This window comes from Lissotriton helveticus, chromosome 5_1 (genome assembly GCF_964261635.1).
Source record: "Lissotriton helveticus chromosome 5_1, aLisHel1.1, whole genome shotgun sequence".
NCBI classification, from domain to species: domain Eukaryota; kingdom Metazoa; phylum Chordata; class Amphibia; order Caudata; family Salamandridae; genus Lissotriton; species Lissotriton helveticus.
Genome location: NC_136065.1, coordinates 1,954,537,121 through 1,954,562,881, shown reverse-complemented (window position 1 = coordinate 1,954,562,881; position 25,761 = coordinate 1,954,537,121). Strand labels below are relative to the sequence as shown.

The following is a 25,761-nucleotide window of genomic DNA, read 5'->3' as shown; positions in this document are numbered from 1 at the left end:
ACGAGGGCGGCAACATCCTTGCCTCGCAGCTGCGCCCCCGCCTTCTGTTTTTCCACGGTCGATGCCGCTGCTAGTGCTTTGTCTGCGGGCAGCTCACTCTTTGCCGGCGCCTTGCCTCGGGCTTCTGCTTTTCTCCCTTTCATCACAGGGACCGGAGCGGTAATTTTCCGTGTTAAACCCGCTTTCTGGGCCGCTGGTGTAGCCTCCTTCCTTGCGGCTTCTTGATGCTGTTTGCTGAGATTGCCAGAGTTGTTGTTGGCATTACTATCTGGCGAGCGCTTCGCCTTCTCTTTATCCTTCTCAGATCGCTGGGGTCGCGGAGGCATGCTGTGAACCTTCGTTCCCTGGACGATGGCAAAAATACCGGAGATTCCAAGTCCCTTCACCGCTTTTGTGTAAAAAGGCCTCAAATTAAATCTTTTGAAGATGACTTTCAAGATCTCAAAACAGCGAAGGCTCTCCGTGATCAGGTGTTCAAACATCAGTGGGGGATACACGACCTCAGGTAAGAGCCATCAAAAGGGGGGGGTACAGACGGGAGAGGTCAGTCAGCGACTGCTCACCGCGACCTGTCGGCAGCCATCTTGCCCTAGAATTGACTTCTTTTTAATAAGTCGCAATTTGGTTGATGCTGTCAAATGGGTGGGTTACTCACCCTCACATCTGTCAGATCACTCCTCAGTATCCTTGGTTCTTGACGGAGTCATTAAACCTTCTTCTAGATCTTGGTCCTTCGACCGATCCCTTCTCTCATCATCGGAAGATATTACGTTCATTAAATTAGAGACCCTGAAGTTTATGCAGGAAAACATTGGCTCTGCTGAGCCCAGCATAGTATGGGATGCCTTTAAATGTTGTTTGCGTGGTATAATCCAAAATAAGGTGGTATACCGAAGGAGGCAGTACGTACAAGAAGTGGCCGCTATTGAAGCTAAGATAATAACTATGCAAGCTGACATAGAAGCTAGTAGTAATTTATTTATTTATTAATTCAAAGTTTTATATAGCGCGAACAGGATCCTTACAGATATCAGAGCGCTTCACAAAGACAGGGTAGGGGCAGTAGGAGTCAACAGAGATACTGGGAACAGTATAACAGTCAATAACATGGTAATAACATGGATAAAACAACAATAACATGGTAACAATAACAATAACAATAACATGGTAATAACATGGATAATAAAACACATACATAAAACCAATCCATATACAATCAGGTAAGGAAGTAATATAGGACAGCACAAGTCATTGATCCCAATACAGAGGTGTTCAGGTGGATCAGTAAACCAACGTGTATCATATCTTGGTCGGTAGTAAGAGAGTAGCGTAGTAGTGCCACTCTACAGGTAAAGTGTAGTGCCAAGGGATAGGGTGAGCAGTGATACAATGCAGAGTCTCTGAACCAACATCTATAGCGATCAGGAGATCTTGGCCAGAAGGATGGTTTTCACCTCTTTCTTGAAGAGTGCCGTGGAGGAGATCAGCCTGGTTTCAGGAGGGAGCGCATTCCAGATCCTGGGTGCCATTCCTGAGAAGGAGCGCTTGTAGGTTTTCGCTTTCCGGAATCTACGAGGTTCCAGGAGTAGATTTTTTGTACTCCTATTGGTTCTTCATCCAACCCGAATGTACCACTTTTGAATGAGGCACTGCTTACACTTAAGGGGGAGTTGACTTCCGTCTTAAACCAACGCATCCAACAGAAATGGGAAGCGAGCAAATTAGCTCTCTTTGAATACGGAGAGGGAGCCGGCAAACTACTGGCCTGGAAATCAAAGACCGATCAGGCACGTAATATAATTGACTCTGTTACTACTAATGCTGGGACATTTTCATACGATGTTGATATCAGAACTGCCTTTAAAGAATTCTTCCAAAATATATATCAGGAGGATAAGGATATTTCCCCAGAAAGCATAGGTAATTGGCTGAATGACATCTCTCTACCTGCATTATCCTCAGAACAAAGTGCTTCTTTGGATGATGTGATCACAGTTGAGGAAGTTACAGAGGCTATTCGGGGCAGTAAGGGAGGCAAGGCCGCTGGCCCTGATGGCCTGCCAGCCGAGGTTTATAAAAACTTGACGGAAGAAATATCCCCCTTCCTTGCGGTTCTATTCAATCAAATTTTGCAAGAGGGGGTGCCTCCACCTACATCCTGGAACAAAACTCAATTTCCTCTTGTGTAGAATCAGCATAGATGTTCTGCAATGTCATTAGCATTGTCAGTCTCTGCCTGCAATGGTATGCGGGTGTCTTCATCATTATGCCTATATGTGTATTCTCCTTCATATTTTATCTGTTGCTTTGGTGAATTAGGTTGCATCTCTTTTCCCTTCTGTTCTAATTCCTTCACTGGTCTTTTATTGGCTGACTTAAGAGGAATCCTGTACAGACAATTTTTGTATAAGAGTTTTGACCTTGGGCTCGAGACACTGGTTTTTCCTTCTTGGTGTTAAGCGTCTTATATTTAATTTCAAAATTATGGGTCAAGCCTGGTTTTCTCTTGTGTTTTTCCTTGTCCGTCCTACCATCACCCTTTAGGTCCAGAGTCTAAAGTCTTGTCCACAAGGTCTTTGTAGTTCGTTCCACTAGGCTACTTTTTCTTTATTCTTTCGACTGCTGATTATGTATCCTTCGGCTTCACGGATATCTTCTTACCTACCGAGTCTGGCAATTCAATTAGCTCCAAGCAGGTTTCTCTATGGGGCATTGTTGACCTATGCTTTTTTGGGTGTCAAAATCTTTTTTCAGCACTGATTCAGTGAAATTGATGTCTAACAGTGCTGAATGTTCGATGTCTGACTCATAGTGACAGTTAAGAGCTTCTTTGATCTCTTCTACTGCATTGGACTTCTCCCCTAATGCTAACCAGAAGTCTTCAATGAGAGTCCTCTGCTTGATCCATGGTGTTGTTCATCCACCTCTGTTTTTCCCTATTCTGTAGGGTTTCTAGCTGAAAGACCACGCAAACTTGGCACCCTCTGGACTTATGGTCCTTTGGTAAACACAAATCGTAGACTCTTTGGGAGTCCTTCCTTGACAACTTGTGGTGGCACTTGGAACATAAAGGCCCAAGTACCTAGAGGATGTGTTTTCCACCCCCCTTTATATTGCTATGAAGGAGAGAATCAGAAATGTGAAGCGGTCCCCCAATAAACATTCTTACATCCTCTGTGGTTGAAGTTCCCCCAAGAAAAACCTGCTTCCTTCAAGTGGTTGTTACAGATTCTTTCAACAGTCTCCTCATGGTTATCTTGGTGGTCCTTCAATAGTCTGCGATACTGCCTGTCCTAACTGTCAACCCTGGCTTTCTTCAGCATTCAGTATTCGCATACTAAAGTGAATTGATGAGGAACCCTGGATCCTGTCAACGTTGTGAGGGCGGAATAAAAGATTCTAAAGATGGTAAGTATTTCATGGGACATTGTGGGCTTGCACTCAATGTCATGGAAAGGTCCTTACAGCTTCGCCCGGAGACTACACTCACAAAGAAAGATTAACTTTATAATGTTTTTGAACGCAACCACTAGATGTTGGAATAATGCACAGTACTGCAAACCTACTTTTTGATTGATAATGCAAGCTCCCTGTAAGCTGAACTTTTACACAATTATTCGTAAAATGAATTTCTGCACTCTGAAATGACGCCTTCGCTTGATATGGCGTTATATAAAACACAATAAATACATTAAAAAGCATATGATTTATGGGCAATTATCAATGAAGTGGAAAACTAGGGCTGCAGAATAGGGATACAAGAAATAAATGTGTCATTGATCATCTCTTCCAGAAACATACCTGAGGATAGTGTATTGGGCTCCATGCCGAGGCTGGGAAGGGGACCAGCGTGGCTGAAGTTTCGTGAAGAGTTGCAGACACTAGAGCTGACAATGGAACCCCCAGAGAATGGGGAGGATGCTGTTGCTGTGGCTCCTGTCAATGACAAAGTTGGTGTCTCCTTGTTTTTGCTGCCTTTTGGCCTCCCTGGGCCATGCTTGCTTTTCTTGCCACCTCTCCGCTTTTTCTCCTTCACGTTCTCCAATCCATCTCCAGCAGCAAGTGGTGAGGTTCGTTTGTGACCCGCAGTCAAGGGGCCACTAGGTAGCGTGGTGGCTTTGTAGTCCATGGGACAAGAGTCTCTGCCTCGTGGCTGGCCCACTGATGTGGAAAACCTCATGATGGACCCAAAACTAGAGAAAGTCACCTTTTGCTCAAAGAGTTCTGCCTTTGGCCCTGGATATGGTGGGGAACAGCGCGGTGAACAGGTGGGTGTTGCCTTTTCTTCCTGCTGCTGTTCTAGCTTTGGGAATGTCACAAACTCTTGGGACAAAGGTGGAAGAGAGATGGATGGAGCACCTACAAAAGAAGACATACAGGGGTTACCCAAGTTGCACCAACAAATGCCATATTTAGCTCTGTGCCACAACAGAGTAACAAGTGATCCATCCCAGTTAATTTACCTATCAGGTACAATAACACCATTAGCATAAGGAAAGGCGAGAGGTCTTATTATCTTTTTGGTTAAAAAAAGAGAGAGAAGACATATACTTGTCTGAAGTGAAGAGGCACATTTACATCTCTGAAGAAAGTAAAGAATAGATGCAATTCCCTCTTGAGAGAAGGGAGGTGCTGCGTTGTTGAAGTGGTACAATTATCTCTTGATGGAGGGACTGAGTTCTATCTTTTTCTGAAGGTCAAGAAAAGGAAAGGGAAAATAGAAAGAAAACAAAAGAGAAAGAGAAAACAAGATAGAAATACAAAAGGAGAAAGAGGGAGAGAAAGTTGTGGAATGGTAACCTCAGAGCAGTGGGCAGGGTATGATTTTCTCTCTTAAAAGGAGAGATGTGGAATTATGTTTCTGGGTAGAAGAAAAACATGGCTTGGGTATTCAGAGGGGAGAGGTGTAGGACAGTTACAAGCATCGGGACGATACAAATCAAATTACAAACCTGCAGTCATTTTGTGTCAAGAGACGGGAAGGACGAACAGGTTTCCTCTTGTGGCCAAGCCACCACCTTCCTAGTTAATATATGGCTGTAAGTGATGTAGAGAAACATAGATGTTTGTAAAGGACTCAGAAATGCCCTCTCAGACAGAAGCTCCATTATCCACTGGGAACCATAGGTGTCGAGGTTACTCAAGGGGAACATCCTTTACAACGCAACTTTTACAACGAAGTACCTTTACGACGCAACCATTACAACGCAACTTTTACAACGTCTTGCGCTGGGGGCGCTCTAGGATAGGGAATAGTTTCCAACACCTTCCCTACTATCCACGGGGACTGGAGTTGGAATAGTAAATTAAACTATTCACTATCAAGCGCCCCCCCAACGCAAGTCGTTGTAACGACTTGCGTTGCAAAACTTGATTCGTAAAGGCATGCGTTGTAATAGCATGCGTTGTAACGTCATACATCCTTACTCAAGTATGTAACTGTGGATGGAGTATTCTTTTTTCCTAATAGCATGTCCACCCCAACCAACTTATGATTCTAACCTGCTGAGAACAGAAACAGCAAATGTAAAAAAAAAAAAAGCCAAATGATGTTAAACACTTCCATTTTCACGCCTATCCACCCTGCGTTGATGCTGCCTATAGACCCCAATACATTTGACTATATCAGTGCCTGGTAACCAATTCACAGTACAGCCGCTTTTTTCTGTGAGCACTTCAGTGCACACAATTATTGTTTACTTGGCATCCCTTGCCTGGTTGCTTCAGCTCTTGCTCCTGAGCTGGTTTCTTCTATTCTGGAGCATACTACGTCCAGATATGTAGCGTATATCCTCAGAACGCCTACAGGCCACAGGTTCCAGAAAGTAAAATACAGCCACTGTTTTAAGTGCCTATGGCCTACTCATCACAATCATGCTTGGAATACTGCAATTAACTTTCGTTGAGAGCTTTCAAAAGATATTTGCCAAACGGTAGTAAGGTTAATTGGAGCTCTCTTCGCCTTTGCATCTTTAAAGATTATTTCTAGGAAGCCCAGTAAGTATAGATCAGTGATAAAAATGTCTTACCACTAAGCTGGGGACGGCCTCCCACACAGACTGCTTAACCTGATGAAACTCAGAGGTGCTAGTATGACCCTAGACACTATACCCTTCACGATAATGGTATGGAAGAACAGAGCTTAATAACCCAATGTGCTGTCTGAGCACAAAGATAGATAGATAAGATTGTTATTGTTTAAGTTATTTAAAACCATCACAATATAAAGACCAACAACAAAATAAAACAATTCTAGTGTCACTAAAGTGCAAGGTGAAATGTTAATCACATAAAATCAATAGAAAGACGAGGATCAGATCCTCGGCCTACATCTAAAAAGTTTGTCAGAAGTCAAAACCAACGCTATAGTCTTAAATTGTATGGCCTATCCCAGTGGTTCCCAATCTGTGCGCCGTTAAGAGTAGCCAGGGGCGCCGCGCACGATGTGGGAATGATATGTGAATGTGCGCAATTAACAAATGATGTGTCTTTCCTGTCAACGGTCAGCTTGAAGGGAGCAATCCTATTTAAATTACCCAGACGCATGGCAACACACGGGGGTGTTACAAATGCCACCTGTGTAATCCTGAATCTTGGTTTGGCCCAAGAGCGCAGGGCCGCCATATGAGTTTACAACGTGCATTCACGTCGCCTCTACTTACAGTTACACACACACACACAGCAGTCTGTGGAGCCTCGAGCTTTATTGCTGCCCGTGTTGTGCTTCGCCTCTTAGGACCCTCTTCTTCACGATTTACACAGGTTGGTAGAAATACTCCTTGCTTCCTTACTGCAAAGAAGGGGGACATGACAAACTTGTGACCCCCAAGCAGCCCCTGTATTTATGCTGGCTGCTGTTTGTGACGTACTCGTATTCTACTTCTGTGAAGAAACACCACGCTGGAATTTACAAGCCCTGGCCTAGTGAATGGAAACAGGTTTTGAATAATGTATGTTTCCACACTACTAGAACAGGGCTTGTACATTCCGGCGCTGTGTTTCTTCACAGGAGTAGAGTACGAGTACGTCACAAACAAAGTGCAGGAACAGCAGCCAGAATAAATACAGGGGCTGCTTGGGGGGGGGGGGGGGGGGGGGGGGGGGGAAGGGGGGTCACTAGTTTGTCATGTCCAAGCACAAACGTACGCAGTTTGGCTTGCCTTTGCCACGCCTTCATGCTTCACATGCCAGTTGCACATCCGCACTTTGGCATGCTTTTTTTGATCGATAGGATGCTTAGCAGACAGCATATGGTGGCAACTACTAACTATCCCTGTATAACGACAAGGAACAGTAACTAGATTAGGAAGCGCTCGTCCGATCGACTTGCCCAGCTCCACCTTCTGGTTTGTAATGGTTTTATATCCCCTGAGAGAAAACACTCTTACATTCTTCTTTGTCATCTATATGAGTTGATTTGTATATAATTTTTCGTAACAGTGTTTATTTGTATTCTTACACGTTCTGGCTTTGATTCTGCTGTATTTATTATTACTTCTTGCTCTCTCTTGTATGTTATTTCCCAAGTTATGTGAAGTGCTCTGATGCGCCTGGACTTTGTACATGGTACATAGAAATAAATGTAATATCACGTCTCCATGTATTTTGTTTTAAACTTGTTTGCAATTTTAATTTGCATCATTATTTATCTTTCATGGTTTTCATGCCCCACTTTCTTATGGGCATGTCTGAGTGGAACAGAGAACCACAGCTAGAAGAAGGGAAAGGGTTGTTGTAGGTGAGAAAAAGACAAATTTTTTAATTTAATCGACTTCATCGGCTTCATCCCAATTAATTCCAGGGAGAAAACAAAGTACTCCACAGGTCGTGCTTACATTCTCCCACCAGTAAAAAAAATTGACATGATGGGGAGCCACGGCCAACTGCCAATTAGGTCAAGGGAGCCACAGGTCAAAAAAGTTTGGGAACCACTGGCCTATCCCAAAGAAAAAGAAAAAAACCTATGGTATCCACTAATTCAATTATTATTGCTAAGTGCGACAAACAAGCCCCTCCAGCACCATCTATATAATTTTTTCAAACAACCTGGGCATACCTCCTACAGATGTTTGGATAAAAAAAACACCCTACAATACAGTCCTACATTTTGACTAGCGTCCACTAAACAAATTCAGTACATGGAGCGACAAATACTCTCCAGCCCATTGAACTATGTTACAAAACCGCTATAATACGCTTACAGCAATAATACTACATTCACTGAGACAGTTCCATAAGCACCTAAAATACTGTACTTTGGTTATTTAAAAGGCCAATAAAATTACTGAACACTAAAATACAAAAATATTGCCTGCAAGGGTCGCTCTTAATCACAAGAGGGCGGCTATTAAAATCCTAAATAGATAGATAAATAAATATAGGAGAAGTCATAAAAGTCAGAGCATCCCAGGTAGACCTGCAAATAAACAAAGAAAAGGTCTTTGGTTAGGCTGATAATTAAGAAATCTCTGGGACTAAAATCAATATTTTTTTGCTTCTTTGAGGAATTTCACACATCTGGCCAATAACTGCAGGCTCACACCACTCAGACATGCCAAGTTACGGAACAGGGGTTTCACCCAGAAACATCAGAAATTTTTCTAAATTGGGCAGTCACATATTACGAGACAAGACTCGCCTTCTTAAAGTTACATACGCAGCACTGCTGTTCTATAGACCATTTTAATCACCCAATTTCAACCTCAACAGCTCTTTTTTTAACTGTCAATTTCATGTGGGAGGCTAAGTACACGGCTTTCCCCGGCTCTTGGTTCAATAAGTTACATAAACTGGCATGAGCTTTTTGAGACAGTTCTTGAATGTCCTTGATCCTCGGTTGTATCCTTGCCATTTTTACCAGTAGTTTTGCAGTGAGCTCGGGATTAAATCAGAGGCTAAAATAATGGGTGCCTCCAGGGCTTCCATTGCCTCCCTCCCTCAAGTAGGGTTCCCATGTTAGTGCTTTATCATGGATGACTCGCCTTATCATTTCCTTAAACGACCCTGGTGCTGCAGTGCTAAACTTCCCGTAATATCCCAAGAATCGAGTCTTTACTATTAATGGTTGCTTAAAAAGCCCGAATTCCAGCCGTAGCTGTGAGGATGGTGCAGCATCAGGGAGGTTAAAAAGTTGTCTGTAACATTTAATTGCGCTTTATCTAGCGAGCCTGAAATATGGCCTTTAAAAATCAATCTGTCATATGTTGAGTGCTGGCATGCATTTGGCAATAATTACTTTACAGATGCCTGTTAGTTCAAACCCGCTCATCTTAGAGGCCAGTTTTTTAAAACTTGTTGTCATTAACAGAGTCAAGACCTTAAGGTGCCCTAGATGTATGACATGACAGTCATGGTTGTTAAAATAAATGGCTAGATATTTTAGACTAGTAACTTGTTCCAAGACCACATTATTCACAGAAAAATTAAATGTGGACGGACGTTAGTTTCCGACTTCACAAATCATGATTTTCGTCTTGATTCCAAGTTTGTTTTCGGCACAATAGCATGCTAGGGCCGCCAGGGATCCCTGCAGCCCCACTGCAGTATGATCAAATTATGAAGTATTGTCCGCATACTGGTGGCATTGTATATGGAGGCCTGCAAACTTCGGAGGTATTGCACATGCTATGCTTTGTTAATGTCAGCCAAATAGAGATTAAACAATGATGGAGCGAGAATGCAGCCTTTTTTTATTCCAGTGATGATATTGATTCTGGGGGTAGCAACTCTATTGGATGTGACTTTCACTTTTACCACGTATAGGCTTCTGATGGCACTTAAAAGATCTTCTGCGATGCCCCAACTCAACAGCTTCTGCCACAGTCTCACTCTATCCACTCTGTCAAATGTGGTTTTGAAGTCTATCGAGGTGACGTATAGCGGTGGTGTCCTTTTGCTACTTGCGGTTTTAATCAGCAAGGAGAGTATCATCAAATTGTCTTCGGTGCCATATCCGTGCCTAAAGAACAAGTTACTTACCTTCGGTAACGCTTTTTCTGGTAGCAACAATATCTGCCTGTGGATTCCTCACCTTGTGAATATCCCCTTGCGTCAGCAACATTCGGAAATTCTTTTTGTAGCTTCGCGCCGACGTGGACTTGGACGTCATAGAGGCACGGCATCGCACGCGACTCCGCTGACGTCACCGACGCCTACAATAGGCCCACGCCGGCGTGATGACATCAGTTCCGCCCTTTTTTCCGTGCCTTCGAGGCACACGGACGGACCAATGACAGTAGACATATACACAGTATACGCAGTACAGATATCAAGGTAACACACACAGTGTGAAGCAAATGCAATAAAACATTTGAAATAAACAACTCCTTGACAATAAAATAAATACATTATAGAAACTCTGGCGTAGAAGAGTGGACAACGGGGAGGCGGGTGGGTCAGTGAGGAATCCACAGGCAGATATTGTATCTACCAGAAAAAGCGTTACCGAAGGTAAGCAACTTGTTCTTCTGATAGATACATCTGCCGTGTGGATTCCTCACCTTGTGAATAGAGTCCCACAGCAGTCCCCACTCCCGGAGGAGGGTGTCCACTCTTCTAAACCAGGAAATCCTGGAGGACAGAACGCGCAAAGTGACCATTCCTCCTCACTTCGGTATCCAAGCAGTAATGCTTCGCGAAAGTGTGGAGGGAAGACCAAGTTGCCGCTCTACAAATATCCTCTACAGGAACACCTCTAGCCAATGCCGAGGTCAAAGATTTAGCTCTTGTAGAATGAGCTCTTATACCCTCTGGTGGTTCCTTACCGGCCAAAGAGTAGCAGATCTTTATACAGAGGACGATCCATCTTGACAAAGTTCTTTTATGGACCGCTCTTCCTCTTTTGCAGCCAGCAAACCCAATGAAGAGCTGGTCATCCAATCGACAGTCTTTAGTTCTGTCCAGGTAAAAGGACACCGCCCTCTTGGGGTCCAGACGGTGTAATCTCTCCTCCTCCTTGGAAGGGTGTGGGGAGGATAAAAGGTAGGGAGGGTAATGGATTGACCAAGGTGGAAAGGAGTCACCACCTTTGGGAGAAAAGCAGCCTGGTCCTAAGAACCATTCGATCAGCATGAATGGTCAAGAAAGGGGGCTTGAAACTAAGAGCTTGAAGCTCACTTACCCTCCTTGCTGAGGTTATTGCTACGAGGAAGACTGTCTTAAGAGTCAAAAGCCTCATAGGACATTTGTGAAGAGGCTCAAAGGGAGCACCCATTAAAAAGGTCAAGACAAGATTTAAGTCCCACTGAGGCACAATAAAAGGAGTAGGAGGGAACTTATTTGTGAGGCCCTTCAAAAACCTTAAAACTACAGGAGATTTAAAAAGAGATGGCTGGTCAGGCAAGCAGAGAAATGCCGACAGCGCAGAAAGATAGCCCTTAACTGTGGCAACAGCAAGCCCTTGCTGCGCCAGAGAGAGAGCAAACTGGAGAACATCAGACAAATGGGCTCTCAAAGGGTCAATAGATTTCTCCCCACACCAAGTAACAAATTTTGACCATCAATATGAATAAATGGACTTAGTGGAGTCACGCCTGGCTGACAAGATGACATCCACAGCGTCAGGCGGGAGGGAAAAGGAATTCAGGTTGCCCCGTTCCAATCAATCAATCAGGAGTTTGTTAAAGCGCGACTACTCACCCGTAAGGGTCTCAAGGCGCTAGGGGTGGGGGGGGGTTGGAGGGGGGTGCAGGTTCCATTCCATCAAGGAGGGGGTCTGTCGAAGAGCCAGGTTTTGAGGTTTCTTGCGAAGATGGGGAGCGATGTTGTCTGTCTGAGGTGGAGCGGAAGGGCGTTCCATGCTTTGGCTGCGAGGAAGGAGAAGGAGCGGCCTCCCGATCTGGTCTTTCTGGTGCGGAGGACCACAGCGTAGGAAAGCTGGGCTGATCGTAGGGTCCTTTGGGGTGCGTGGAATTTGAGTCGGCTGTTCAGGTATGCTGGTCCGGTGCCGTGGAGGGCCTTGTGTGCGTGGGTGAGCATCTTAAAGGTGATTCTCGCCTCGACGGGGAGCCAGTGGAGTGTGCGCAGGTGCTGGGAGATGTGGCAGTGTTTTGGCAGGTTGAGGACCAGTCTTGCGGCGGCGTTCTGGATGTTCTGTAGCTTGCGGATGAGGTTTTTGTTTATTCCGGCGTAGAGTGCGTTGCCGTAGTCGAGTCTGCTGGTGACCAGGGCGTGAGTGACTGTCTTTCGGTGTTCGAGGGGGATCCATTTGAAGGTCTTACGAAGGAGGCGGAGGGTGCGGAAGCAGGAAGATGAGACAGAGTTGATCTGGCGGTCCATTTTGAGCTCGGAGTCCAGGATGATTCCCAGGTTGTGTGCGTGGTCTGTGGGGGTTGGCGGGTTTCCGAGGGCGGTGGGCCACCAGGTGTCACTCCAGGCGTCGGGGTTTGGGCCCATGATGAGTACTTCTGTTTTGTTGGTGTTTAGTTGTAGGCAGCTGTTTTTCATCCATTTGGCGACGGCTTCCATGCCTTCTCGAAAGTTGCGTCTGGCGGTGTTGGGCTCGTTGGATAGGGAGAGGATGAGCTGGGTGTCGTCTGCATATGACACGATGTTGAGTCCGTAGGTTCTGACGATGGGGGCAAGTGGAGCCATGTAGACGTTGAAGAGCGTCGGGCTGAGGGAGGAGCCCTGGGGGACTCCGCAGGTGATAGGTGTGGGGTCCGAGAGGAAAGGGGGGAGTCTGACCCGCTGCGTCCTGCTGGAGAGGAAGGAGCAGATCCAGTCGAGGGCCTTGTCCTGGATTCCTGCATCGTAGAGTCTGCGTATTAGGGTGCGGTGGGAGACTGTGTCGAACGCCGCTGATAGGTCGAGGAGGATGAGGGCTACTGTTTCTCCTTTGTCCAGTAAGGTGCGGATGTCGTCTGTTGCGGCGAGGAGGGCGGTTTCCGTACTGTGTTTTTTTCTGAAGCCGGATTGGGAGGAGTCGAGGATGTTGTGTTCTTCAATGAATGTGGCGAGTTGGCTGTTGATGGCTTTCTCGATGACTTTCGCTGGGAACGGGAGCAGGGAGATGGGTCTGTAGTTTTTGAGGTCGGTGGGGTCCGCTGAGGGTTTCTTTAGGAGGGGGTTGACCTCGGCGTGTTTCCAGTCGTCGGGGAATGAGGCGGTCGCCAGGGAGCGGTTGATGGTTTGGCGGAGCATGGGTGCGATGGTGTTGGCGGCTCTGTTGAAGATGTGGTGGGGGCGCCTGAGTGGATTGACTTCATTGTCTTCAGTGTGTCTTCGGTGGTGAGTGCTGTCCAGTCATCAATCGCTGGTTTCCGGGTGTCGGGGGTGGTTGGTGAGGGTTCAGTGTGTTGGTTGTCTTCGTCGAAGTTGTCGTAGATGCTCTTGATTTTGTGGTGGAAAAAGATGCTGAGTTTGTCGCAGAGGTCTTGTGAGGGAGGGATGTCGGTAGACTCGCTGGTGGGTTGGGCGAACTCCTTGATGATGCTGAAGAGTTATTTGCTGTTGTGTGCGGGGGTGGAGATTCTGTCTTCAATCGCTTTTTTCCTCGTTTCTCTGATGAGTTGATGGTGGGCGTTGGTGGCGGCTCTGAAGTTGTTGTGGGCTTCTGTGGATTTGGTGTTTCTCCAGGCCTTTTCGAGGCGGCGGCATGTGCGCCTGGACTCTCGAAGTTCGGTGGTAAACCATCTGGCTTTCTTGGCACGGGTATTGTTGTTTTTCTTGAGGGGGGCTATGGTGTTGGTGCTGTCCGAGATCCATCTATGCAGGGTTCGGGCTGCGGTGTTGGGGTCGTCGTTTTCCGCGATGGTTGGGGTGGAGTTGTTGAGTGAGGAGGTGAGCTGGTCATCGGTGATTTTGGTCCAGTTTCTTTGTGGAAGCAGGTGCTGGTGTCTGTGGATGGTGGGTGTTCTGAAGGTGAAGTGGACGCAACGATGGTCGGTCCATGGGAGTTCGGTGGTGTGGCTGAAGGTGATGGAGTTTCCTGTAGTGAAGAGGGGGTCGAGGGTGTGTCCTGCTGAGTGCGTGGGCTCGGTCACGATCTGGCGGAGTCCAATGTTGTGGAGGTTGTCCAGGAGGGATGTGGTGTTGGGGTCCAGTTGATTGTCGAGGTGGAAGTTGAGGTCTCCTAGCAGGGTGTAGTTGGTGGATGCGATGGCCTGCAGGGAGATAATGTCCGTAATGGAGTTGGCGAAGGGTCCGCGGGGTCCAGGGGGTCGGTAGATGAGGGTTCCTCGGAGGGCGGCGGTGGGGCTGGCCAGTATCTTGAAGTGAAGGTGTTCCATCAGTTCTGTGGACTCGTCAGAGAGTGTGCTCAGGCGGAGGCTGGATTTGTGGATGATGGCGATTCCTCCTCCCCCGTTCAATCTCCAGGCATGAAGGTGTAATGTCTGGAGGTGGGGGTGTAGAACCTGCCCCTCTATCTGAGAGAGGAGGTCTGCCCTGAGAGGGAGACGGAGCGGCGGGTGAGAGGAGAGGTGGAGAAGATCTGTATACCACACCCTTCTTGGCCAGTCCGGGGCGACCAATATGACTTGGGCCCGGTCCTGGCGAATCTTCCTCAGAACCCGAGAAATCAAAGGTATGGGAGGAAACGAGTAAAGGAGTTGATTTCCCCAACTCAACTGAAACGCGTCCCCCAAGGCTCCTTGCATCGGATACTGGAGACGGCAGAAAGACAGGCAGTGAGCATTCTCGCGAGTGGCGAACAGGTCCACCCTAGGAGTCCCCCACATCTGAAAGATGTCGTGAACCACCTCCGGGTGAAGCCTCCACTCGTGGTCGGCAGAGAACTGCCGACTGAGACTGTCTGCACGAACGTTCAGAACTCCGGCCAGATGATTCGCCATCAGACAAATCTGATGGTCCTGAACCCAGGACCAGAGACGCAGAGCCTCTCTGCAGAGACACTGCGACCCCACACCCCCTTGCTTGTTGATGTACCACATCGCGGTCGTGTTGTCCGTCAGGACCTGGACCGAACGACCACGAAGGGAAGGGAGGAAGGCCTTGAGCGCCAAACGTATCGCCCGCAATTCTAGAAGGTTGATGTGAAGCAACCTTTCCTCTGGAGACCAAAGACCCTTGACCTCCAGATCCCCCAGATGAGCACCCCACCCTAAAGTGGATGCATCCGTTATCACTGTGGTCACCGGAGGAGGCAACTGAAAAGGCTTCCCCTGGGACAGGTTGCCTTCCACGCCCCACCAAGACAGATCCGCCGCAGCTTCTCTGGAGATCCTCACTGACTCCCTGAGATCTCCGTTGTGCTGATACCACTGCCTGCGGAGGCACCACTGGAGCGCCCTCATGTGCCAGCGTGCATGGTTGACCACCAAACAGAATGCATGAAGCCATCAGACCGAGCAGGCGAAGGACCTTCAGGACTGGAACGACCGCTCCATTGCAAAATAAAGGAATCATTTCCTGTATGTCGTGAATCCTTTGAGGAGGAGGGAATGCGCGACATACAGTTGTGTCCAGTACCGCACCTATGAACAGGTTGCGCTGGGAGGGCACCAGGTGAGATTTGGGTACATTTATCGAAAAACCCAACCTGTACAACAACTGGGTTGTCTCCTGCAGGTGATGGAGCACCCTCTCTGACGACTCTGCCTTGATCAGCCAGTCGTCCAAATAAGGGAATACAGGAATCCCTGACCTTCTGAGATGCGCCGCCACCACTGCCATCACCTTGGTGAAGACTCGAGGTGCAGTAGTAAGCCCAAACGGAAGGACCGCAAACTGATAGTGCTGCGATCCCACCGTAAAACGGAGATACTTCCTGTGTGACTTCAGGATGGGGATGTGAAAGTTCACATCCTGCAAGTCGAGCGACACCATCCAGTCTTCTTCCAGCAGTGCCTGAAGAACCTGAGCAAGGGTGAGCATCTTGAATTTCTCTTGTTTCAGATAAAAATTCAAGATCCTGAGATCCAGGATTGGACGAAGCCTGCCATCCTTTTTGGGGATCAGGAAATACCGGGAGTAGCATCCCCGACCCCTTTCCTGCCCTGGGACCACCTCTATTGCACCCTTTCTTATCAGAGTTTGGACTTCCTCCTGTAGGAGTAACAGATGTTCCTCTGAGCAATACCCCTGGCAAGGAGGGTAATTGGGAGGGAATTCCCGAAAGGGAAGGGCATACCCATTTTCTACGAGATTGAGAACCCAAAGATCTGATGTAACCGATTCCCAATCCCGTAGAAAGTGGGTAAGCCGACCCCCCACCGGACCCACATGATCCTAAATGGCGGATCTAGGGCTGCTTATCTGCGGCTGGGGGGTTAGAGGAGGTGGAGGAGGAAGAGGCTTGACGCCCTCGAGGACGTGACCTTTGTTTTCCCCTGTATGACCTATACAAGGTATTTTGCTGCTGCTGCTGTTGTTGCTGCTGTTGACCTTGTCTATAGGTACGAAAAGAAGAGCGTCCAAAACCTCTTAACTTTCTGGCCGTTGAACCTCTTACTTGAAGACCAAGAGATCTAGCAGTTGCCCTGCTATCCTTAAATCTCTCTAAGGCTGTATCTGCCTTCTTGCCAAAGAGTCCTTCACCATCAAAAGGCAGATCTAACAACGCAGACTGCACATCAGAAGAAAAATCCGAGGATTTTAGCCAAGCTGAATGTCTTGTGGCAACCGCAGTGCCCATGATCCTTGCAACAGAATCTGCAGTATCTAGACCGCTCTGGATAACTTGACGAGCTGCCGCTTGAGTATCAGATAAAACTTCCTCAAAGTCACCTCTGCAGTCTTCTGGAACCTTTGGAATCAATAAACGCATTGAGTCCATAAGTGCGTGCACATACCTTCCCATAAGACAAGTGGCATTTGTTGATTTTAACGCCATACTTGCGGAGGAGAAAGTTTTCTTGGCCACTTGATCCTGTTTTTTAGCTTACTTGTCACCAGGCACTTGGGGAAAAGCACCAACTGACTTTTTTGAGCACGCAGCTTGAATCACCAGACTTTCAGGAGAAGGGTGAGATGATAAAAATGCAGGGTCTTCAGGAGCCACTCTATATCTCCTAGCCACACCTTTTGAGACAGCACGAGCAGAAAGAGGCTTTTTCCGCACCTCCATAATAGGTTCAGTTAACGCCTCATTAAATGGGAGTAATGGTTCCACAGCTGAGCTCGGTGAATGGAGAACCTCTGTAAGCAGATTTGATTTAAATTCAACAGTAGGTAATGTCAAGCCTAAAAGTCCTGCTGCCTTTTTCATTACCACGTGATATGGCTGAACATCCTTAGAGGGCCATCCGGACCTGATGGCAACACCCACTCTGGGGAAAAATCAAGACCACTAGCATCAGCTAGCTCCTCGAAATAATTCTCATCCAGTTCACCTTCCTCCAAGTCTGAATGAGACTCATAATACCTCCATTCTTCCAGGAGACGTTGAGCTTCTCTCCTAGCTCTCTGTTTAACACGGATTGCAGCCGGATCCACTGTCGACTCCGACGGCGCCCGAGCAGACGTCGGTACCGAATCCGAAGGCTTAGAAGGATGCTCCAAAGATTTGCTTGGAGCAGGCGACGCCGGTGCTGGAGTCGTCCACTTCGGTCGAGCCGGCGTCGACCTCGGTGGAGCCGGGTACTGCCACAGCAGAGTCGGGGCCGGCATATACGGCATGAAAGGTGCCGGGGCATAAGAATGAGGCACACCCAAATTAAATGCCATTGGACCCATGGGACCCGAAGGTGCACCAGAGTGGTACCATGACCTCGAGAATACACCATACATAGCGTTCAGGAACGCTGAAGGATCCTGACCTGGTGCTGGAAAAGGTGGATGATCACCCTCAGGCCGATCTCGAGGCAGATTCGAATCTGGTTCATCAACAGGAGCCGATTCCTCTTCCTCATTAGGAACCTCACCGACCTCTTCTTGAGCCGGAGACGGCGTCGGAGTCGGATCGGAAACCGGAGTCGGAGATTGAACTTGCGACTCCGAAGACGAGGCCTCGCCTTCTCGATCCGAAACCTCTTGTGGTGGGATCACCTTCGATTTAACTTTCTTGGGTGATCTCGACCTCGAGCCCGACTTCTCACCCGAATGACGTTGAGATTCATGTCTCCTTTTCTTATGCTTCTTATGCGATCTCGAAGCATGATCCGACGAAGACTTCGAAGCCGACGCCTCTCGAGATCTTTATTTTGACCTCGACCTCGACTTCCTCGAACGGGATTTTGAAGACTTCTTTCCTTTATCGGCTTTCATTTTTGCCACAAGATGCTTGGTCTCCCTTTCTCGCAGGGCCTTTGGGTTCATTTTTTGACACGACGAGCATCCATCTACGTCGTGGTCGGAGCTCAAACACCAAATACAGTCCTGGTGTGGGTCCGTAACGGACATCATCTTCCAGCACTCCCTGCAGGGTTTAAATCCAGTCTTCTTTGTCGACATTATAAGGAGACAAAGAGGCAAGAGAGTAAAGAAACGAAGAAAAACAGTAACAGAGTTACCAAAAGCTACTGAGTATCCCGAAACCGTTAGCGTCGACGACGCGGAAAAAAAGAAACTGATGTCATCACGCCGGCGTGGGCCTATTGTAGGCGTCGGTGACGTCAGCGGAGTCGTGTGCGATGCCGTGCCTCTATGACATCCAAGTCCACGTCGGCGCGAAGCTACAAAAAGAATTTCCGAATGTTGCTGACGCAAGGGGATATTCACAAGGTGAGGAATCCACACGGCAGATGTATCTATCAGAAGCCTGATTGAGTGATGGGGATAAGGGCCTTAGTGTTAGACCACTATTCTAGCTCCCCGTTTAAAATTGTAGCCAAACATTTGCCTTCCACATCAATTAGGGTAATGAACAGGAAGTTGGCAGGCTTATCACATTCTCTTTTTAGGTCTCGCCTGATCCAGCGCATGCGCTGCTCGGCGAGACATTTAGTAAGGGCTTCAAAAAATGCTATCAAATGCTTTCTGTGTGGCCTCAAACTTGCAAGCACGCGTGCAGCAGCCATCTGTCTTTTCGAGCGTCACCCTTACAGCTCCGACCCTCCCCCACCACAGAGCACGAGATTGCAATCGCTTTCACGGACGCGCTACTTTTACGGCCGTGCAGTCAATGCTTAATTTAAGGAGCATTATAACCATCTCATGAGAATACTTTTGGGCATGGCGCAGGGTGAAGCTTGAAAATCCAGTTCATCAATTACGTGATGTGCAACTTGTGTTACAGAAGCAAGCACACACGGTCAGCTGCCTCTCGCCTCTCTGCTCATTTTTATCCTTCAAGGGATTTGTTTAGTTCCATAAACACCAATAACAGATTTCAGTGTCTTTGTTGAAGTGTGAGCTCGTAGTGGTCCTTTTAACTAACCGGGTTGCACAGCATGGGTACAGTGACGCTGTAAGGATGGGGTTATATCTGTAACCCGCTTTTAATAGCACCTCGTTAGGTGCATGTGTTTTGTTTACTTTTTGGAACTCCTTACCGCCTTGTAAGACCGTTCTCCACACTCGGAACGGTCTACCCCTTGCCCTAGATAAGACGGATTCTGCCATATCCAGGACCTACTGCCAAAGCTGCCATTTCCAGGACCTACTGCCATTGACATTGATGACCCCAGCCTTGCAGTCCCTGATTAAAGTGCAGATTGCACTTTCTCTAAAGCAAACAAGTGAAACATAGTTTCAGGGGAAAGGACAGTTGTACATAGTATCTAAATAATTTTGAGAAATGTTACTTGTCTTACCTCAGCGCCTTAGCTGACATTTTGACTTGGAGGTATGCACTTGTTTCACTACCCGTTACAACTTGGAGATGCTTTTGTTGATGATGCCAGCATTTTGCCTCAGTACTAGCCTAGCAGACCCTAGCTTGTTGGTGCTTCAACCCACCCTAATTGTAGACGGAAAGATTTGAATATACCAGATCTGATCCCGTTGCTTCAAGGTGCAGGGAATCGCCCTCCTTTGTGACCTCTCCCACACTCACCACTTGCATGCGAATATGCCCATGTGGATCTGCACTCTTTTATAGAGGGGAGTTTGAGACCTATTAAGACGTGTGATGCTTCGGATTAAGTGAGATAACTCTATATTTTGATTCCAAATTTACATAAACTGAAAGACTATATTTTTGCCTCAAAGCACAACTTCGGGATCTGCAATTGGAGAGCCCCAGCACCTGGCTCAGTACATGTACGGACTATTCCCGGAGGGTACCTTCTTAAATATCCATGGCGCTTACACTTTAACAAACCGCTGCACTTCTTAGTCCGCTATATGACTTTCTACATCTTCACGTCTTTTTCCCTGTAAACACCAGCCATAGTTTCAAGTTAATTCATGGTCGAGTTTTGCCTAATGCTTTACCCCAGAGCTACCTATATACAGCGCCCTTTAACACCACTCATGTTAGAGTAATAGCATTATTGGAATATGCAAATACAATATCTGCCATACCAGGCAAAGGAAACAAATACGGGCCACATCTCTCCACTCGTTTCCCTTCTGCTTCTGCAATATTTTAAAGGCAGCAATCAGCAACGGTGTGCATTTCTGTATGCGTGATATCTTATGGAACGTGTGCATGCGCGACAAAAAAAAAAGCTTCTGTGTACCTATTGCAATGTTTTAGAGTCTCGGGTTTCTTTTTTCCCACCGAGCCAATACACTAGGGATAGATCATGGCTGTGCTTCTTATTAATACAGGGCCGATATAATTACCATGCTTTCTAGTCATTGAAAAACGTCACAAGCTGGTTGCGGCGCTTCATACGCCGCTATATGACTTTTCCAATCTACATAGCGCTTTCACTTCAACAAATCACACCTTTATTGACTAATATACAACTTCTTAAATATCCTTGGCATTATCAGTTTAACAAATGCTGTGCTACATTCCCGGGATGTGACTTATTCCGTCTTCATGGTGTTTCCCTTTAACAAACCGCGGCACTTTATTCTCTGGTATGGGGCTTTTTGAATCTCCATGCTGCTTTCACATTAGCAAATTGCAGCATTTCCATTAGTGGAATGTGACTTGTTATATCTTCACCGGCTTTCCCTTTAACAACACCAGGCTGCAAAACAATGGAACAAAGGAATCCTTGGCCGGCCACTAACCTATCGCTCAGCATCATTGTATCAGGGCTGTGCCTATGCCAATGTAACACTTAAATAAAACATGCTTTCTTGGCGTTGAAATCGTTAGGCAGCTCATCGTGACGCAGCATTCACCGTTAGGTAACTACTTAAATTTACATAGAGCTTTCACATTAACAAAATGTGCCACATTATTCTCTAGTATAGGACTTCACAAATTACTGAGGCTTGCACTTTTACAAAATGCAGCACATTTTTTCTGGTATATCACTTCTTACACCTCCTTGGCGATTTCACTTTAACAAACCACAACGCTACTATGGGTCATGGACTATCAGGCATACTCACGACGTACCCACACTGACGCGGATAAGTCTGGGACTCTACTTGCCAGATTTATGCGAGCTGCCCCTCCCACTGTGGTTATACATGAGGTCACAACAGTGGATGGAGACACTGTCAATACACAGGCAGAGATTAACGCAGCCTTCCGACATTATTAGGCCACATTATACGGTGCACCGGATTGCAGCACAGAGATACAGACAGAGGCTTTCCTATCCGACTTAACATACCCGAGACTCACAGCGGACACCCAGAAAGACCTCATAGGGCCCATTACCCAGTCTGAGATCAGAGCAGCTATGTAGGGACTTCCACGCAATAAAACCCCTGGTATGGACGGGCTCCCAATTGAAATCGACAGTGCATATGCAGAATCCCTAGTTCCCCAATTGGAACTCTTATATAAGGCAGCACGCGAAAAGGGCTCTTTACCACTCACTATGGCACAAGCATTAGTTATATCACTCCCGAAGGCGGGGCGAGACCTCACAGAGATGGCCAATTACCGCCCGTTGTCCTTATTAACCACGGAATATAAAATATTAAGTAAGGTATTAGCCAACAGGCTATTGCCCTCTTAGCCCAAACTGGTTCATATTCATCAAATAGGGTTTTTACCAACACGTAGCACATTCCTAAATATTAGGAAATTACACTATCTAATGACAGGAACTCCAAACCGATATCCTCATGCGGGCTGTATTTCCCTAGATCTAAGACAAGCTTTTGATTCAATTAATTGGGAGTATATGTTTAAGGCCCTCGAGAAATGTGGGATTCCAAAGGGATATATTGCTGGACTGTGCCTACTATTTAAGGCCCCCACAGCGCGAGCCCGCACTGGTAGTTATATTTCAGAGGAATACTCCATACATAAAGGGACTAGGCAGGGCTACCCTCTGTCACCTCTTATCTTTATATTGGCCCTGGAACCATTGTAAGAAAGTGGCTCTATATATACTGGACCAAAGTAAGGTGCAGTGTGTAGTCCCCAGTCTCCAGTCCAGAGGTATGGCAGAGGTTAAAGATAGATATAACCTTACTCTCTAAAGTGGTAGCTTGGTCTAGCAGTAAGGCAGTATCAGAGGACAGTGTAAAGCATTTGTTGTACACACTCAGTCAGCAAATGATGGTCTCACACACTCAATAACTGAACTCTAGGCCAATTGTTTTATATCAAAATATATAGTTATTTTAGAACCAACAAGGTATCAAAATATACTTTTCTCAATATGAGTGACTTTAGGTAATTACTTTGCAAATAGGCAATAAGTCTTTATAAGTACAATAGCTACAGTGGTTTCAATAAGCAACACAGTTTCAAATTTAACATTGAGCTCAATGGGTTTTTCAATAAATGCAGTTGATTACTTTTCTAACCACAGGACTGGATCCTGGATTCAGTCCTGGGACATAAGCTGTAAACAGTTAAGTAAAAGCATTTTGGTTAAAGTTGTGATTTTTAAAGAATATAAATGTATTTTCAAAGTTGACACTTAAAAACTTTTCAGTGAAAAACCAAGCAATGTCATCCTATGGAAGGAAATTCAAGTTACTGTTAAGTACACTTATAATTACTTTTACGGTTCAGTGTTGGGCTAAAAGGTGCAGCACTGACTTCTCTCTTGATCACAGGTGAGTAACTCGGAATTCGTTATTCGGCTGATTTTAGATGAACATTTTAAAGTTTCAAAACTCCACACTATGGAAGGAAAATGAGTTACCGGCATTTAGGTAAGTACTCGACTGGTAGAGTGAAGGTTCTGGGCAGAGACTCAGGGTCTCCTAGGGTCGGAAACGTACAGTAGTTACAACCTCAGCAGCACAAGGGCAGCCGGGTGCAGAGCGAGTAGGCCCAATGCAATCCTATGGAGGGTAGGGGGCCTTTGGTTGGTGGCTGCAAGCAAGCAGGCCACACGGCTTTGGGAGCGGAGCTCCTGGTCACTTACTCAGGGCAAGTGGGGAAGTAGAGTAGGGTAGTAGTTGCACTTCCAGCTGCACTCTGACGGCTGGGTGTAGGGTGATTTTGAGCCGTCGGGCGCTTAATGTTATCCAATGGGAAAGTTAAAAAGTGAACAAAGGCTGCAGGCTCGGGGACGGAGATTCTTCAGGTGCGACCACCACTTCGAGAGGTAAGTTGGGTTCTTGGAGAAGAGGTAGGTACCCCAAAGGAAGGCACATGGGGCCGTGGGGCGCCGGATGCAGGGGTGTCTTTTGGCGTCAGGAATTCTTATCCTCAGCTGGTCGCGGTTGGAGGGGTCCCTGGTTCTGAGACTGCAGGTGTCGTCTGGGTCGTCGAGGAGGGTCTTTGGGCACTGGACTTCGGGTCACAGTCGCCGGGGGACGTCCTCGTGGTCTTGGGTCAGTCAGGCACAGGCCGGGCTTGGCGGAGTGTGCTGGATTTGCGGTTCCTGGCTGGCACCAGGGGTATTGCTGTTTGAGCAGAATGTCTGCTCGTGGAAATCCCAGTCTTTTGGAAGGTTCAAGGCAGGCAGATGCTCCGGGGTTTTCGAGGTTGCTGTCCGCAGGAGAAGCCAGAGTTTCGCAGGAGCAGGTTCAAGGATCAACAGGCCTGTAGGGTTCTGGGGCCAAGTCAGTTGGTGTCGTCCTCTTGTTAGCAGCTGCACGGCAGGTCTTCTTGTTTCTTGTTCTTCTTCTTGTTGCAATCAGGATCTGCAGAAGGAAGGTTCAGGGTGCCCCGGAGCCCGGAGTCGTGCTTCACCTCGCCTCTCCCACCTGAGGGGTGGGGTTGGCAGAGGCTGGCACACCCCCCTTTCCTCACTTAGGGTTTCCTGCCATTCTTCCCGCCAGAGTGGGGGTCAGAACCGGTGGGGGCCAGTTGCTGAGTACAGCAAGTGGCCTGGAGAAGCTCACAAAGGCGGCCTGCCTTTGAAGCTTCCCCTGCCCATCCTGGGGGGGAGGCTTGGCACCTCGTCCCAGGATGTGCATTGTTTCAGGCCCCCGAGAGTGGCAGGCTCTCGACCCAGGGGTCCAGAAACATATCTGGTGGTGGCAGCCCCGGGAGCCACGCAGTCAGGACACTGGGAGTTGGTTAGGTTTCAGGGGGCACCTCTAAGATGCACTCTGTCGTGCATTTTACATTAAATCCCACACTGGCATCAGTGCAGGTTTAATGTGCTGAGAAGTTTGATATCAAACTTCCCAGTCTTCAGTGACGCCATCATGGTGCTGTGGAGCTCGTAATGACAACCTCCCAGCACCATATACTCTTAATGGCAGCACTGCACTTACAGGTCCCAGGAAGGGCCCTGTGTACTATAGGGGCACAGGGCTCATGCACCTGTGCCCACACCACTGGCATAGGGCACTCAGCTAGATGGGGTGAGTGACAAATGCCAGGACAGTGAGCTTGTGGGCATGGCACACAGGGATGTGGGCCATGTCGACTCTAAGTTTGGTTCTGTAGTTAGACACTCAGCCTGCAAAGGCAGTGTGTGGGTGTCAGGGTACAGGGCCCCTAAGGGTGGCACAATAAGTGCTCCAGCCCTTAGGGGTCTTCTCTGGTCAACATGCCCTGGGTACCATTACTAAGGGCTGACAGGTGGCCAGAGATGCCAATTGGGTTTTAGTCTCAACACAGTTTTAGGAAAGGAACACAGGCCCTGGGCACCTGGTTGGCAGGAGCCCAGGGCACACTCAGTCAAAGCACACCAGCAATTCAGCAAAAAGTGGGGGCATACCCATGCAAGAAAGATGGCACTTTCTCACAACCATTGGCTATAAAAATGCGAAAAGATTTTACTGAACAAGGTATACCGTTAGGGAACACATCGCACCTTTTCTCGGCATACGCCAATGACATTATTCTGTACCTATATGACCTCTGCCTGCCCTAAGCCCCAATATACGAGACATTTCGGCATTGTGAAACTGTGTCCGGCTTAGCACTTAATGTTGTGAAATCGCACGCTTTCTTCTTCACGGAGCACGCAGGAATTGAAGACACAGCCTTTGGCTACACTACATGTGGCCTCTGACACATTCAAGTACCTAGGTATACAGATTTACAGAACACATATCGATATGCTAGACGGTAATTTACACAGAGCAATCCGAGCTTTGCGTTCCAGTACCACTTTCTGGACTACACTGCCGCTATCTGTTAAGGGGAGGGCGGCCCTAGCACAAATGGTGGTCCTGCCGAGATTACTGTATTATTTCACTAACCTACTGCTAATAGTGCCACAAGCCACGTTTAAGCTGCTGAACAAGTTGCTCATAGACCTTATTTGGGGTAATGGTAGGCGACGTATAAGCTTGAAAAAAACTACAAGTGGGTACACGTATGGGAGGCCTGGGCGTTCCGGACTTGCGTGCATATCATTATGCATGCCAATTACAGTGGTTGTCGTATTGGACGGCAGGCCGTAACCTACAAGAAATAGGGTA

The 25,761-nt window shown here is 47.3% G+C and overlaps 1 protein-coding gene across 3 annotated transcripts in view; it reads right to left on the bottom strand.

The window, feature by feature from the left end:
* Positions 1–25,761, bottom strand: part of MLLT6 (MLLT6, PHD finger containing) — a 767,712-nt gene that overhangs the window by 240,662 nt on the left and 501,289 nt on the right. For all 3 annotated transcript variants that reach the window (XM_078645616.1, XM_078645614.1, XM_078645615.1), the window contains one exon: positions 3,802–4,359. In XM_078645616.1, coding sequence (XP_078501742.1) covers positions 3,802–4,359 — 558 coding nt within the window. The remainder of the gene's footprint in view (positions 1–3,801; positions 4,360–25,761) is intronic.